This window comes from Bos taurus, chromosome 3 (assembly GCF_002263795.3).
Source record: "Bos taurus isolate L1 Dominette 01449 registration number 42190680 breed Hereford chromosome 3, ARS-UCD2.0, whole genome shotgun sequence".
Taxonomy (NCBI): domain Eukaryota; kingdom Metazoa; phylum Chordata; class Mammalia; order Artiodactyla; family Bovidae; genus Bos; species Bos taurus.
Genome location: NC_037330.1, coordinates 49,525,571 through 49,540,589, shown reverse-complemented (window position 1 = coordinate 49,540,589; position 15,019 = coordinate 49,525,571). Strand labels below are relative to the sequence as shown.

The 15,019-nt window shown below is 45.0% G+C and overlaps 1 protein-coding gene and 1 pseudogene across 1 annotated transcript in view; one reads left to right on the top strand and one right to left on the bottom strand.

The window, feature by feature from the left end:
- Nucleotides 1–5,879: 5,879 nt before the first annotated feature.
- On the top strand, nt 5,880–6,529 carry LOC783590 (poly(rC)-binding protein 1-like; annotated as a pseudogene).
- Nucleotides 6,530–9,817: 3,288 nt separating this feature from the next.
- Nucleotides 9,818–15,019, bottom strand: part of ABCA4 (ATP binding cassette subfamily A member 4) — a 143,912-nt gene continuing 138,710 nt past the window's right edge. Inside the window, 3 exon segments of the mRNA NM_174221.2 lie at nt 9,818–10,615; nt 12,122–12,208; nt 13,485–13,734. Of these exon segments, the coding sequence (NP_776646.1) occupies nt 10,580–10,615; nt 12,122–12,208; nt 13,485–13,734 (373 nt within the window). The 3' untranslated portion in view covers nt 9,818–10,579.

Sequence of the window (15,019 nt, the reverse complement as noted above, 5' to 3'; positions counted from 1 at the left end):
CAGGAGCCCTTGGAACAGCGTGATGGTCTCCGGGATGGGGTTTTATAGTGAAGGCCCTGCTTTAAGAAGGTCAACTGAAGGTAGCTATGGGACCTAGACATAGGTTCATGGGAACATGACACCTTGGGGAAGGTGGGCATCTGGACAGGATGGTCAGGTAGCCCTGATAAAATTCTTACCAGCCTCCTTCCCTCCTTCCTTTAAAAATAAAGCTGTTTATTTCTCACGGTTCTGGAGTCTGGACGGTCTGTGATCAGGGTGTCAGCATGGGAGCGTTCTCGTGAGGATCCTCTTCTGGGTTGTATGCTGCTGACTTACTGTATCTTCGTGTGGCCGAGAGCAGAGAAGGGAGTACGTACAATTATTACTCCGCTTTGTAGATGAAGAAATGCAGGCACAGAGATGTTAAGCATCTTGCCCAAAGTCACACAACTAGGAAGTGGTGGAAGCTGTCTCTTCCCTGGCCACAATAATTCTGACCCTGAGATTCTGGAATTTCATGGTTCTAGGATGTCTAAGGGAGAAGGCAATGGCACCCCACTCCAGTACTCTTGCCTGGGAAATCCCATGGATGGAGGAGCCTTGTAGGCTACAGTCCATGGGGTCGCGAAGAGTCGGACACGACTGAGCAACTTCATTTTCACTTTTCACTTTCACGCATTGGAGAAGGAAATGGCAACCCACTCCAGTGTTCTTGCCTGGAGAATCCCAGGGACAGGAGCCTGGTGGGCTGCCGTCTATGGGGTTGCACAGAGTTGGACACGGCTGCCGTGACTTAGCAGCAGCAGGATGTCTAAGAATCTACAACTCTTAAGGTCCTGGTGGCCCCAAATTCCATCAGCTTGAAGATCTTAAAATTCTCAGATTCCAGGTTGAAAAAGCAAATGCCTGGCATCCGTGGGAGTGGGGGCCCAGGCTGTGAGGGGAAAGGAAACTTTTTTGTTCTCTCTGGCTCTGCTGCTGACCACAACTTCAGTGGTTTTAGATAAGGCCAGCATCCCTTTCCCCGCTCTGGCTAACCTTAAGTAGTGACATTTTCATCGGTGTTCTCCAAAATGAAGTCATTTCATGAAGTGGTGAGCCTCCAGGTCTGCATGTTTGGAGTTTTAGGCACACTCTGAAAACTGTGCTCCTCTTTACAGTGAGGGGTCCCTGAACACTGCTGCCTGTTTTATCTCTGCGCCCTTTGTTTTTCAACCTTGGCCTGATGGAAAGCTCATGTTTGGCCTCCTTGGATTAACCGAGTCTCTTCCCAGAGCTCCAGGGAGTGTCAGCACTGGAGTGTTATTCTGAATGGCTTCTTTAGCTTTCTTAAGTTCTTTTGTCTTATTTCCAGTTTGGCCTGTATCTGCCATTCTTCTCATCTCCTCAAAAGGTTGAATGAACAGTGTTTGTTCATGGGATATCCCATGGAACCATGCTGTTGGAGAGCATCAGAGAGGCAAATTGTTTCTGTGTCCTCCAGCCTCTGTCCCGGGCCCTGGTTCTCCCTGCGTGGCTGTGTGCATGACCTTGGGCATGTACCTGTCTCCAGATGGGTATGGCCTCCCTTACCCCAGTCCCACTACACACAGTTTCATCATCATTTCGATCTCGTCTCTAGCCAACCCTGCTGTTTCAAGCCCAGAGTTTGTTTCTCCTCGTGTTTTCAGCACTGCAGTGCTCTTTGCTGGTTATTGTAGATGTACCATGTTTTTGAGAAGAGGGTGTGACAAGTATATACATGCAATTTTTGGCCCTTTCTTGAGACTGGTCTGTTTCTCTGGTGCTTTTTTAATTTAAAAGAGTAGGAGGTATGAGTGCAGGCTGCAGACAGGACTGGGATCATTAAGACTTGAGTCTGATCCAATCTCTGACATTGAGTCTCCCTCTGGCCTTCTTTAAATTTTGAATGAAATCTGTAATGAAGGGTCCAGAAGTTTCTTGGGGGATATGCTAAATATTGTTGAAAATACTATTTATTGAAAATATCTTCTCAACGGCATAGCTGTATCCTTTGGCAAGTTACAAATTTCTGTTTTGCAAGTCCAGGGTCAGATACCCTCTGCTTGAGCATCATCAGATAGCTGACTCATTTTTTATCAAAACAGGAATATTATGGGCATTCATTACTTGTAGCTATTAAAAAAAACACAAAAAAAAAACTCCTGAGCAAATTCAAGTAGAATGTGGTTATGAAAACCAAGGTCCGTTGCCAAAAAAGATGTGTGTGTGTGTGTGTGTGTGTGTGTGCGCGCGCGCGCGCGTGCATGCATGCTCTGGGCCATGTGCTGTGTTGTATAACACCTGATCCTTGACCTCTGGATGTTATCTGATGAGTAGCTGGTTGGATTTGGGTCATTATGTGCTTTGGGAACAGTTTATAGCCTTGTTGGGAACTACATGACTATGGAGTTTCAATCTTGCTTGAAAAACAGTCTCATCCCCTGGTCCATCTGACACTGCCAAGCTCGATTGCAGGGCCAGCAGTCTTGCCTACTGTGTCTCTAGAGAAATGGTTGTGAATGATCAGCAAGGAGCGGAGCTCATGGCCAGTCATCCCAGACTTGCTGGGAGGGTTTCCAGCACTTGTGAGGACATCTATTTTTCCACACTGAGGTTTACAGGCTTTCTCTGTTAAGGAACTTTAACATCCTAAGCAGCTGCTTGAGTTTTTTGGAGGGAATGTATGTATTATTTCCCCTCTAAGCCAGGCTGTTTCTTTGGGGCTGGCCCAGAGCCTAGTGCTGCCAGTTTATAGTCCCTAGTGGGTTGTTATAGCATTGGATTTGTCTGGAAGAGTCTATTTTTGGTTGTTGGGTGAATCAAAAATAGTATTTCTATCACACCACTTAAGTCAATCAAGCTAGGCTGCTGTAATGTAATGAAGACACAGACTAGTTTGGGCCACCTAATGGTATAGGGGAGTGGGCTGCGCTGCTGGGCAGTTCTGCTCTACACACACACTCAGGGCCTTCTATCTGTGGCTCTGCCATCCTGAATCCTTGAACTTGTCTCCACGGTTACCACAAAAATCAGGTTCCAGTCAGCAGAGCTGGGGAAAGCGCATGGAGGGGCACTTCTACTCCGCTGTCATGCCTGCCACTTCCATTCCATTCTGCTGAAGAGAGCTTAGTGACCAGGCCAAACTTACCACAAGGCTGGAGAAGTGCTGACTCTGCCTGGGCAATTTGGCTCCAAATCACTGCTCTGTTATTGTGGAAGAAATGAGTGGATGTAGTACATAGTTAGGAGCCTCTCCATAGCCTATTCTTTTAAGTCATTCGGCTACTTAATGAGTTCTGTGTTCAAAGCCTGGCCTCAGGGCCGCATTCATGAGTGTGAGGCCTGTGCACTTGTGCTTGATTTAATGCTCTGCTAACGGTGGCACTAGTGGTAAAGAATCCACCTGCCAGTGCAGAAGATGTAAGAGATGTAGCTCAGTCCCTGGGTGGGGAAGATGCCATGGAGGAGGCAATAGCACCCCACTCCACTATTTTTGCTGGGAGTTGCAAAGAGTTGGACAATACTGAGCATCTGAGCACAACTGCCATCTTGAAATTCTAAATAATTTTCTAATAAGCTTTCATTTTGCACTGGGCCTCCAAAATTATGTAGCTGATCCTGCTTGCCGTTTCCCAAATTAGCATTTTCATCCTACCTAGTTCAATATTAACCAAAAATCCATTTTATAGTAAGAGAATCGTGAAAGTCATAGGAGGGATGGGATGCAAAGGCGAGTGAGATTCAGTATCTGGCATCCTCTGACCCAGTAGCAGGGGTGGGAGAAGTGGAGTAGCTGTCATTCAGAAGAGCCCTCAACACACTGCTGTGAATATTCCTGGGAGCAAAGGGTGGCCTCTGATAGAGGTGGTATTGTTAGGGGTAGTGGGTGGCAGTGTAAGATATTAGTTCTGGATAGGATAGTTTTTATTTGTTTTTATTTATTTGGCTGCCTGGAGTCTTAATTGCAGCACACAAGATCTTCGTTACACCCTCCAGTGCCGGGGACCAGCCCCGGCTGATCCAGGGTATTCGAAGGAGAGACGGCATAGGCGAGGATCAGGATACAATAGCTTCAATTAGATATTAATTAAAGATATAAAGAGTAATAGAATAAGGATAGCTCAGTAGGAAAATTCAGTGGAGAAAAGAGGCTGAGTAGCTTGGTTTACGCGGGAGACCAATAAAACTTCAAGACAAGAAGTTTGCACCACTTACGTAGGCCGCAGGCGTCCTTCCGTTCTCCCGAAGGAGAGGAGACACTGAGGCCTCCCCGGTCGGACCTTAGAAGCCCAGGCATAATTAGTAAGCATGGTGGGTTCCGCGCTCCAGATGGAGACTCAGCCAGAGTGAGAGAGAGAGCGACATGGGGAGACCAGTATTTCGAGAAACTGATCCCAATTCTTTATTTTCCAGAGTCTGTTTTTATACACTAAGATGTTATACAAAAGTCACGTGGGGACAGCAGTCCTGACTTTTATTAAAGTCAGGTGCTTCACACAAATGTATACAGAGGTCTTAGGGGTGTTACATCATCTTCTGGCCAGGGGGGCCTGCTGACAATTTACGACCCTCTCCTTGTGACAGCGGTCAGTCAATCAGGACACTTATTTCTCCAGGGCTGATTATTCTCAAAACAGACGCCACCCAAGTAAAGTTACATTCCTACAGGGTGAGGGTGTAGTGGGTTTTAGTTAAGGAAAGAATTTACTTAGCCTAAGGTCTAACGTGATTAATATCAAAGGTTAATACTTATTTCTTCTATATATTCATTAATGTGTGTAAGGGCAGGGGATGTGGAGACTTAGCAACAAACATTGGCTCAACAAATGAAAAACCCTTCACCAATACAATTTCTAATCAGCCCATTATACTTATACTAATAGTTTTCTAACTTTTCTAAGGAACCTGTTTTTAGAAGGTTTAAAGCATCTCGTGCCTCTCACGGTTGGGAGGCTGTGAGCAATCACATGTGGCCGGACGAGCCTGTCAGGCAGGCTAGAGAACCTTCAGAGGAGTTTGTAGGTTAAAACACTCTTGTCACACCCAAGAGTTTTTATTGACTGGAGCTCTAGGTTAACTCCTTCTCCGAAAGAGGTGGTGGGGGACAGCCCCCCGTAAAGTCAGAGGTGTAGGTAAGAGCACAAAGTAGTAAAGTAGGCAGGCTCTGGTTATGGGGGTAGACGCTCGAGGATTTCCAGGGGGACTCCTGAGGCTCGATCCCGCCTTTGCGTATGTCGAGCCTCCTTCCTCATGACCTTTGCCATGGGCGGAGTACCTCACTCTGGCCCCCAACACTCCAGGATCTTTCTAAATGTGGTACGTGGACTCTCTAGTGGTGCACAGGCTCAGCAGTTGTGGCACGCAGGCTTAGTTGCTCCACAGCATGTAGGATCTTAGCTCCCTGATCAGAGATCAAATCTGCGTCCCTTGCACTGCAAGGCAGATTCTTTACCACTGGACCAACAGGGAAGTCCTGTGGATAGGATAGTTTTTAAATGAACTATTTCAAGCCTACAAAAAGTAGAGAGAGTAATCTTAAAAATACCTATGTATCCACCAGTTGGTTTTATCAACTCTTGACATATGACAATGCTGGCTTCAGATATTTTTAAGAAATTTGAATATTACACATACAGTTAGACCTTCCTTGCATCTCACCCTGAATGTCATTCCCTCCCTCATACCTAGAAGCAGTCACACCTGAATTTGGTGTTCATAATCCTCAAGCATAATATTCTTCACTGCACACACATGTAACTATAAATAATCTTTAGTGCTTTCATGTGTTTTAGATTTTATAAAAATGTCAGGGTACACTATTTAGTCATTAATTCAACAAATATTGATACTTACTGAGTGGCTCCTACGGCCAGGCACTGATCTTAACACTGGGGATGGGAAATATGCTGGGCAGCTTCACCGAGTGGGCCATCATCATCGCTGGCATGCTGTGCTCTATCACCGAGCGTGCCAAGCAGCTCTGCCTGGGCATGCTAGAGATGCTCTCTGGGTCCCCAAATGAAGAGTCATGACCATTTGTACCAGCCCATGCCGGATATCTGTCATCTGTGAGGGCTGCCAAGGTGGGTGCAGTGATGCTGCAAGCTATCCCTACACTACCCATGACCCAGAGGAACCACGACTACATGCCTACTCAATTCAAGGGCAACACACCATTTCTCCACTCCATATGGCTAAGTTAAACCAGATGGCATCACTTTGCTGTGATTCGTGGTGAGACTGGATTTACCAGAATTGACTCCAGCTTTCCAGAGATAAAAGGCTATTGGGCAAGTTTGGATGCCTTTAGTCCAACCACCCACGAACGCACCATTCTAAATAGCTTAATTGGTTAGTCAGGGGCCAAGGCACCAACATTAATGAGATTTGCCAGATGTCCAGGGCCCAGATCAAAACTGCTGACCCAATGGAAGGCTGTCCTGGAAGGCAGATTGCTATCACTGATTCTGTGGCCAGTGTTAGTGTGGCCCAGAATCTAATCAATGCCAGGCTTTCCTCTGAGAAGGGCAGGTGCTGTAGCTAGAACAATGTAGGTTCACTCATAAACTTTTAATCTTGTGTCCATATAATCGAATTGTGTGATTTCTGGTCAGTGATTTTCAGGTTTTAAATTATTTCTAAGTGTTCAGTTTCTATACAACTTTTTATCATTTGCTAAAAATTTAAAAATCACATTCTCTGTTCAGCTGTTAATGCTGGGATTCGTATTTAGTTTCACAAGCTTTTCTGTTTTTAGTTTTGTTTTGGGCTTTTTGGCTCATGAAGTATAGTTATATTTGTTGATAAGAAATGTAAGAGCAGAATGTTACACTTAAGTTTAGTTCTGTAGTGCCAAGAATTTAAAAATTAAAAATGGTTTGGTTAACAACAACCAGAAAAAACAAGAAACTAAACAAAAATTTCTGCCCTCATGGAGTTTGTATTTAGGGGAGCAGAGAAACAATAAACAAGAAGAGAAAGTAAAAACATACAGTATGTTTGATAATATAACTTCCAAGGATTTAAGAAAAAGCACAGAAGTGGGTATGATGTCAGGATGGGGATGGGACAGTTGAAAATTTAGATTGAGTAGCCAGAGAAGGTCTTGCTATTACTATCCTGCTGCTGTTGGCTATTTTGCTAATCATTAAGTTTTGAGATTTATCTATTTTGAAATATATATTTTTAATTAATTCATTTCCACTGCTATATAGCATCCATTGCATGAATTGGAAACAATTCATTTAGTTCATTGCACTCTCTGGCCCCTTCAGAAAGTTTGATGACTCCCACATGAGAATGTGGGGATGTGAGAGTTGGACCATAAAGAAGGCTGAGCGCTGAAGAGTTGATGATTTCAAACTGGTGCTGGAGATGACTCTTGAGAGTCCCTTGGACTGCAAGGAAATCAAACCAGTCAATTCTAAAGGAAATTAACCCTGAGTATTCATTGGAAGGACTGATGCTGAAGCTGAAGCTTCAATACTTTGGTCACCTGATGTGAAGAGCTGGCTCACTGGAGAGACCGTGATGCTGTGAAAGACTAAAGGCAAAAGGAGAAGGGGGCGGTAGAGGATGAGATGGTTAAATACCATCACTGACTCAATGGACATGAGTCTGAGCAAACTCCAGGAGATAAGAGAGGACAGAAGTGCCTGGCATGCTGCAGGCCATAGGGTCCCAAAGAGTTGGACATTGCTTATCAACTGAACAATAACGCATGAGAATATTAATACCACAGAGACATTGGCTGTATCTTGTGCCCTGCTTTAGACCCAGGATGTGGAGCACTGGATGCTCCTGCCCTCTTCTCCCCTCCTCTCTTATCTTTTCCTTCTCTAGCTGGCATTAGAGGATGGACTCAGCAGTCAGTATCATTCAAGACCACAGAGATTTCCAAGCTCTGGCGGAAAACGAGAATAGCACAATTGCAGAGCTATGTGCCAGGGATCCTGTCAACTAGGTGCTGTGTGTGCAGTGCTTTGTAGATGACGTGTCCTTCCTGAAACTCACCACAAGCCAGGACTAAGGGATTTGGCTACAAGGTGTTGTGGTCCCTTAGGAAATTTGCTAATGTGCTGAACCAAGAGGATGACTGGTTTGGCCAAAGCTTGAGCCTTGATATCAGACAGCTGCTTGAAAAGCTGAGTATGTGTCATGGTGAGCTTTGGGAAAGGCTCTGAGGAGAGTAGCTTTGAGGGATTCCCATATCATGTATGTCTCAATTCTTAAAGTAATAAACTAAGCAAAGAAACTGCTAAATAACGCCCTCCTTGGTGAGGCAGGCTCAACTATCAACTTCTTGGATTCCTTGGAGTCCTGTGTTGGACGGTGGTGATGCAGAGCCAGCTGCCCCATGGCTTACCCCTCTTTTCATCGCTTTCCTGCTTTCCCAAGGGCCCTCAGCCATGAGCAGACTTGAACCTGAGAGATCAAGGACCATCTGTGACCCAGGAAAGAGGCCCACTGGGCCCTAGAGGCAGACTTTACACCAGCTGGGCAGGGAATTCTGGGTCTGATGGGCATGTGTCTTCAGACATGCGAGTGAAGTAACCAGAGGAGGACCAGAGTGAGGCCTGAAGGGAAGCCTGGATGGCCGGCCAAGTAGTTGAATCCTTCTGGGACTTGGTTTCCTTTTCTGTCAAAATAGTGTAAATCAAACAATTACATAAGGATTTCATCTTTGAAAACTGAGCCTTTTTTTTTTTTTTTTTTTTAGCTCTACAAGCCTTTAAGTCTCTGAATCTGAAACTTCTAGTGCCTCTGCTTTCTTGAACTTGACAAACACCTTGGACAAATGTGGCAGCAGTTACGCCCTGTGGATACCAGGAGTCTTGTTCATCTCAGAGGACCTGCTGAGGCATTGAAGTACCACACTGAGGAAACCAAGCCCCAAATAGCCTGGGTCCAGAGGGCTGAGAGCTTCTGGGGCCTGTTTCAGGAAGGGGATACTGCTGTCCTTCTAGGGGAAAACCTTTCCCCTTTCTCCACAAGCCCCTCAGGCTGCTGGTGCTAACTTCCTCCTCACTGGTCCTGGTGCAAATACTTAGGCTCTTCTCCCAAGCCCAGCGCTCTGCTGACCTGTTTTCTGCCCCGCTTTCCTCTTCTTCTTTCTCTAGGAGATCTAGAGTAGCAGGAACAAACCAAGCTCTCTATGAGCTCTTTACTTAGACTGAAAGAGATCCTCTTAATCTCAGCTGTTCTAAAATCTTGAGTTCCCCAAAGAAGAACAGGAAATTAGAAAATATGGCAGCAAGTCATACTCCTGAAACACCTCCCAAGTGGTCTTGTTTTCTAAACTGACTCTTTCCATTTTCTCCTCCTCTTCTTTGTAAATCTCTCTTATTAAACCAGATTGGGAAAGTTTTCAATAAATTAAACATGTTCTCAGGAGATTTGGGTCTAGTTTCCCACTTGAATTCTCCTCAAACCCAGGCTAAGTATGTGCATGCCTCCTCCCTCTCGAGGTTTCCCTGCTTATGTTTCACGACTAGTATTTCAAATTTTTTATTTATTTATTTTTTGTGGTACCTTGTGGCTTGCGGGATTTAGTTCCCAGACCAGGGAACTAAACCTAGATGCAAATAATACCCAGCTGACAGTGGATAATGTCTACACGCATTGCCAGTTGGGTGTTGTCTCAAACCCTGTGAAGCAGCCTTGACATGGAACATCGAGACTAGCTCATTACAGAAGCTTGCTGTGACTGGCACTCCTGGGGCAATTACTCTCACATAAGCTCAGGCAATGATGGCAAGCGTTATGGGTATAGGGAATGTCCAAAACTACACCAGATCGTGCACGCAGGGAGAGGAGTGAATTGGGATAGTTTGTTGAAAGTATGTTTGCACTTTATTTTCTCTTGAAAAATAACACACACATACATACACACACACAAAAAGCAGATCCACTTGAAATAAGAGCAGTATGGAGGCCACGGGCAGGAGGAAGACGGACCAAGGCTTCTCCTGTGGTCTGGACGAAACGCGTTTTGTACTCCTTGGTTGGGTAAGTTTCCCATCAGGTGTTTCAGGTGAGCGAGTCAGTTCCTGTTTCCTTCTGAAAAAGCCTCCATTTGGAGTCTACTGTGTGCCTCCTCTGTGTTCATTTCTGCTGCCAAGGGATTGCTTATGCTGGCTGGTGTGAATGACCATATGGCAAAGGCTCCTGCACTTTCAGCTGCCTACAGTTCTTTTTAAGCTGCAGCAGAAAACCTGGGCAGTGTAGAAGGAGATCAGGTGGACTCTCTTCATCTCGGTGTTCTGGTTCGATGGCGTTTAGACTTTAAGTCAAATAGCCATCAGTCAAGCTCTGAAGGAAGCTCAGCTGAGGGCACTGAAGTCTATCAGATCATCCAAGTTTACAGGTTATGTTTATTTCCTTGTCTGTAATGTTTGGAGCCGATGATCCTGCAGGTTCTGACTCTACGATCCAGATGTTTTAAAGATTCATGCCCCACCATGCACGTACATGTTGACATGTGTGTTAGCCACACCCTCTGTAACATTTCTCATGGTGCCTTTGGTTTGTTTTTTTAGCCCAAGGAAGTTATCATGTCCTTACTGTCTTAAAAGCCAAGAAATCATAATTAAGGTCACCCTTGAGGTGCAGAATTCCCTTTGTCCACTTCCTATAGAAGAAAATTGTTTTAAAATGGGATAATGTAAACAAAAATATAATTACTATTTGTTTCATGACATTTACTTATGTACAATGCTCTGCAGGAGGGGTTTTGCAAAGCTTTATAAAGGTTGTATGTCACAGAGTCAGGGTTAGGTTTTGAACCACACATTTATTATGGGAAAATGCTGATTTAATAAATATACGCTGCAGTAGGTTTTCTAGTATCTGTATGCTAAAATGTGACAGACAAAATAGAAAACGATCACATCTAGTAAGAGGGAAAGTTTGGAGTTAACTGCTGCAGATCACAGATCATGAATGCCCCTTGTCAGGTCCAGAGATGACCTGGTATTACCCCTTTATGAGGGCACATGCCAGCTGGGGGTGAGGAGATCACTGACAGTTTTAGGAAAAACTTTTGGAACCAAATTATGTATTTTGAGTTACAAAAGGAATTTGTAACTGCAACTACTTTCAAAGAATAATTTTCTGCTGGTGTAAACAGCAAATATAAGATTTATAAATCAGAAAGAATGGCTGTAAAATCTCAGCAGAACTAATTTTCCCTGGACAGATGCCTTTACGTAGGTATTTCTGGGCAAAGTCAGCCTTGCCAAGTAGCCATTAGGTCTCTGCTGGTCAAGAGAAATGGGGAAAATGCATCACAAATAGTGCCTTGGAAAGGAATGTTTCAATCATTACCTGCACCTGGTTTTTCTCATAATCAGGAAACTGGAAGGAATGAGAACTTTATGGGAAATTAGGCTTATTGAAAAACATACTTTGATTTTATTTGATTTACTCTCCAGGTAAGTCAGGAGAGGATGGCTGAATTAATTTGATCCTTTAACACCCCAGGCTTAGGTCGCCTCCGCCAGGACTTTCTCCAGCTCTCTTTTGTTCTCTTTCTGGGGAACTGGGATGAATGTGTTCCTTACGTGGGTGCTGTGTCAGGGCAGGAATGTGGAGGCACGTATCCCAAGAGTTATGACAGGCCAGGATACATACCTTTTACTGTTACTTCCTTCATCATCTTGAAATTTTTATAAAGAGCAAAGAGCCCTCTTCATAAAACAGAGAATGATTTTTAGCCAAATGAGACCACCAGTGAAATGAGTGCCAGTTAATTTCCTTACTTTGAAACTCAAACATAAGACCAGATGTATATATCAAGTATCCCAACAACTGAAATATTTTAATATTCTCTCCTATCTTCCCTGCTTATTTCCAAAATCCAATTTTTTTTTTTTTGCTATAAGCAAAAATATATGAGAAAGTTCTTTTCAAAAATGTTCTCCGATACCATCCAAAAGTTTCCTGATTATAAAAGGAAGGTACACAGCTACCTTCAGCCCAGACAAGTGAGGAGTGGCAGGGAGGAGGTGAGGGCTGCTATGGGTGGGACTCTCTGCAGGAGGCATGTCTGGGGCCCCTGCAGGCCCAGTGTGTCAATTGGGTCCCTGAGCCAAGGATCTGCCCCAAGCAGTGGACAGGGAAGGGGTGGCAGGGGTACCTTGGCCTGTCGGCTGGCTCCTGCAGCTCGAGGGTGCAAAGGGAGGTCGTAAGTTTCATTCTGCTGTTTAGCAAAGTTCACAAATACCTGGAGGCAAGAGAAGGGCAAGAGTAGGTGGATAGTTCCAGAAAAGGGCGCCCTCTACCTACCCTCCCACCCACTCACTTTGTTGTTTCCCACAGTTAATGTACAGCTCTGCTGGAGCAGCCTGTGTCCTGCCCAGGGCACAGGGCTTCTTCTTAGACTTGTGAGCTAAGCCAAAGGCTTGCCCACAAGAGGATTATGGGTAAACGAGGCAGAGTCTCAGCTAGTGGTAGCCTCCTAAACCTCTACAGGAATAACTAAAAAATCAAAACCAGGAAGACGGGAGCTGATCGCTCCAGTTTTCTATTCTCAATTCAATGTGCAGTGTGACCAACTCTTGTCTCTGCCTCCATCTATTTATGCTGGCAAGAAGGTGCTGGGAGCCAGAGAGTAAGCAGAGACTTGCCTGTTTCTACTGCTATGCTGAGTAATCTTTAAGGATATTTATTTTAAAAAGAACAAATAAAAACCAATGAAACCCAGAAACAAACATCCATATAGATGAATGGATAAACAAAACATGGTATATACATACAACTGAATATTATTCAACCTTAAAAAGGGAGGATATTCTGACACAGGCTCCCACATGGATTTACCTTGAGGGCATTATGTTAACTGAAATAAGCTAGACGCAGAAGGACAAATACTGTGTGATTCCACGTCTTCGAGGTATGTAGAGTAGTCAACAGAATGTAAAACAGTGGCCAGGGGAGCAGTTCTTGGGAGTTACCGCTTGATGAGTACAGAGTTTCAGTTTGGGAAGATGAAAAATTTCTAGAGATGGATGGTGGTGATGGTTGTACAACAATATGAATGTACTTAATGCCGCTGAAGTGTAATGCCACTTAAAAATGATAATTACATATATTTTACATACATATTTTACCACAATAAAAAATGATCATGTTAAAAAAACCTGACACATGGCACATACATTTATCAAAACTCACTGAATTGTACACTTTAAATAGGTGCATTCTATTGTATTTAAATTAAGCATCAGTAGAGATGATTTGAAAGGAAAAAAGGGCCATCGCCACAAACTGGGAAGGAGAAAAAACATCATAGTGTTGTGAGGAAGAATGCTGTAAAAAAGTCAGTGAAGTCTGTTGATGACTGAAATACTCTTAGAAAACCATTTCTGAGTTTCCAAGTTTGCCCTAATGGACAGAGGGACTTGGTACCTGGGCACATCCTCCCTTGCCCTTGTGTAGATTCCAGCTGAGCTGGGCACTGCAGCCCAGGCTTTGCCCAGCTGGGCACCCCCCAGCCTTGCCTGGTCCAGTGTGGTCTGCGTGACCGAGTACTCCTCGATGAGCAGGCTGTCCTTGTGGGAGACGAGCAGCCGGAAGATCCTAGCCAGGGAGGAGGAGGAGACCTGGAACTGCAGCATGTTATAGTGCCGCTCCCTCTGGACGCTGCCTGGGAAGTTGCCCTGGAAGAACTGCTCCACCGGACCCAGGTCAGGAAGCAAGTCGTCCTTTGGGGACCTGATTTTCATCGTGACAATGTAGCCGTCTCCAAACCTGGGGGATGCACATGGCGGTGTGGAACAGGCCTGTTAGCAGCTGGATCTAAGGAAATCCTGAAATGAGGACTAGACTTATCACAAATATTGGGGATTAAAGGCCCATACTATAGATCTTGAGAAGAGAAGGAAGCAGCTACCCACTCCAGCATTCTTGCCTGGGAAATCTCATGGACAGAGGAGCCTGGTGGGCTCCATGGGGTCGCAAAAGAGTCAGACACAACCTAGCAACTAAACCAAAATAGATCTTGTGTGCATGTTTAAAACTAGGACCAAAAGGGCCATGATGGTTCCTGGAGAGGTGGTTTGACACTAGTTTTTAGAGGTCTTAATGCCTCATGTGGTGAAGTAGGTCTCCAGGTCTATGTCACACCTTCCTGTGTCCACCTTCTGGAGACACAGGTGTTCCCTGCTCCATTCCCTTTAATGTATGTGCTGAAGTCAAAGGTTGTCTGAGCCCTGTGCAGAGATCACAGGCTGCCCAGGGCTTCCTCAGAGGTGGAAAGACTGCCTGGGCCTTTAAGAGACTGGCCTGGTGGGAGAAAAGGCTTGGGAAGGCAGTGCTTCCCTGGGGAAGCTTCCAGAACAAATGGAGCTGCCAGATCCAGGGCCATGGATGCCTCCCTCCTTCACTCACCAGGTCACTCGCATGTGGATAAAGGTCCACTAGAGAGTGAGTGCACGGCCAGATGGCACCCCTTCACACTTACCTCATGGTGTAATTATTTCAGTGCTCCATCCAGGTTCCAGGGTTGTTTCCCTTTACAATAAAATGCCTTTACCTTTCACCCCCAGAAAAGTGACCATCCCTCACACAGGAATGTTCCCACTCACCTGCTCTCCTACAGGAAACTGAGGACTGAGAGGGAAAGGGGGTAGGGAGCATCCGTTCTCCAGCAGGTGGACACTGGAAGCTGCTGACATGGGTCTGGTGACCTCACATGCTGAAGTCCCTGTATAGTGTCCAAGCTGTAGTTACTCAAGACATTATGGGTCTAGTGCCCAGATGCAGCTAACCTATTAGACCTTCACCTCAATTGTTGTTGCGTGTGATGTGTTTGAAGCCTGATGTGTGCTGTGCAAGACACTCCCCTGGAACATCGAGGCGAAGTGTCTTGGCACAGATGCAGTGGGTTATGTGTTCCTCCTTTCACCAACTGCCATGGTGACTTTTTCTATTCTGGGCTCTCAAAATGTGTTTGATAAATAAGTAATAATTTAAAGTCCACCCTTCCTAGTTTATAAAACATATCAGAAGGCAAGGGAGTATGGCATTATTATCC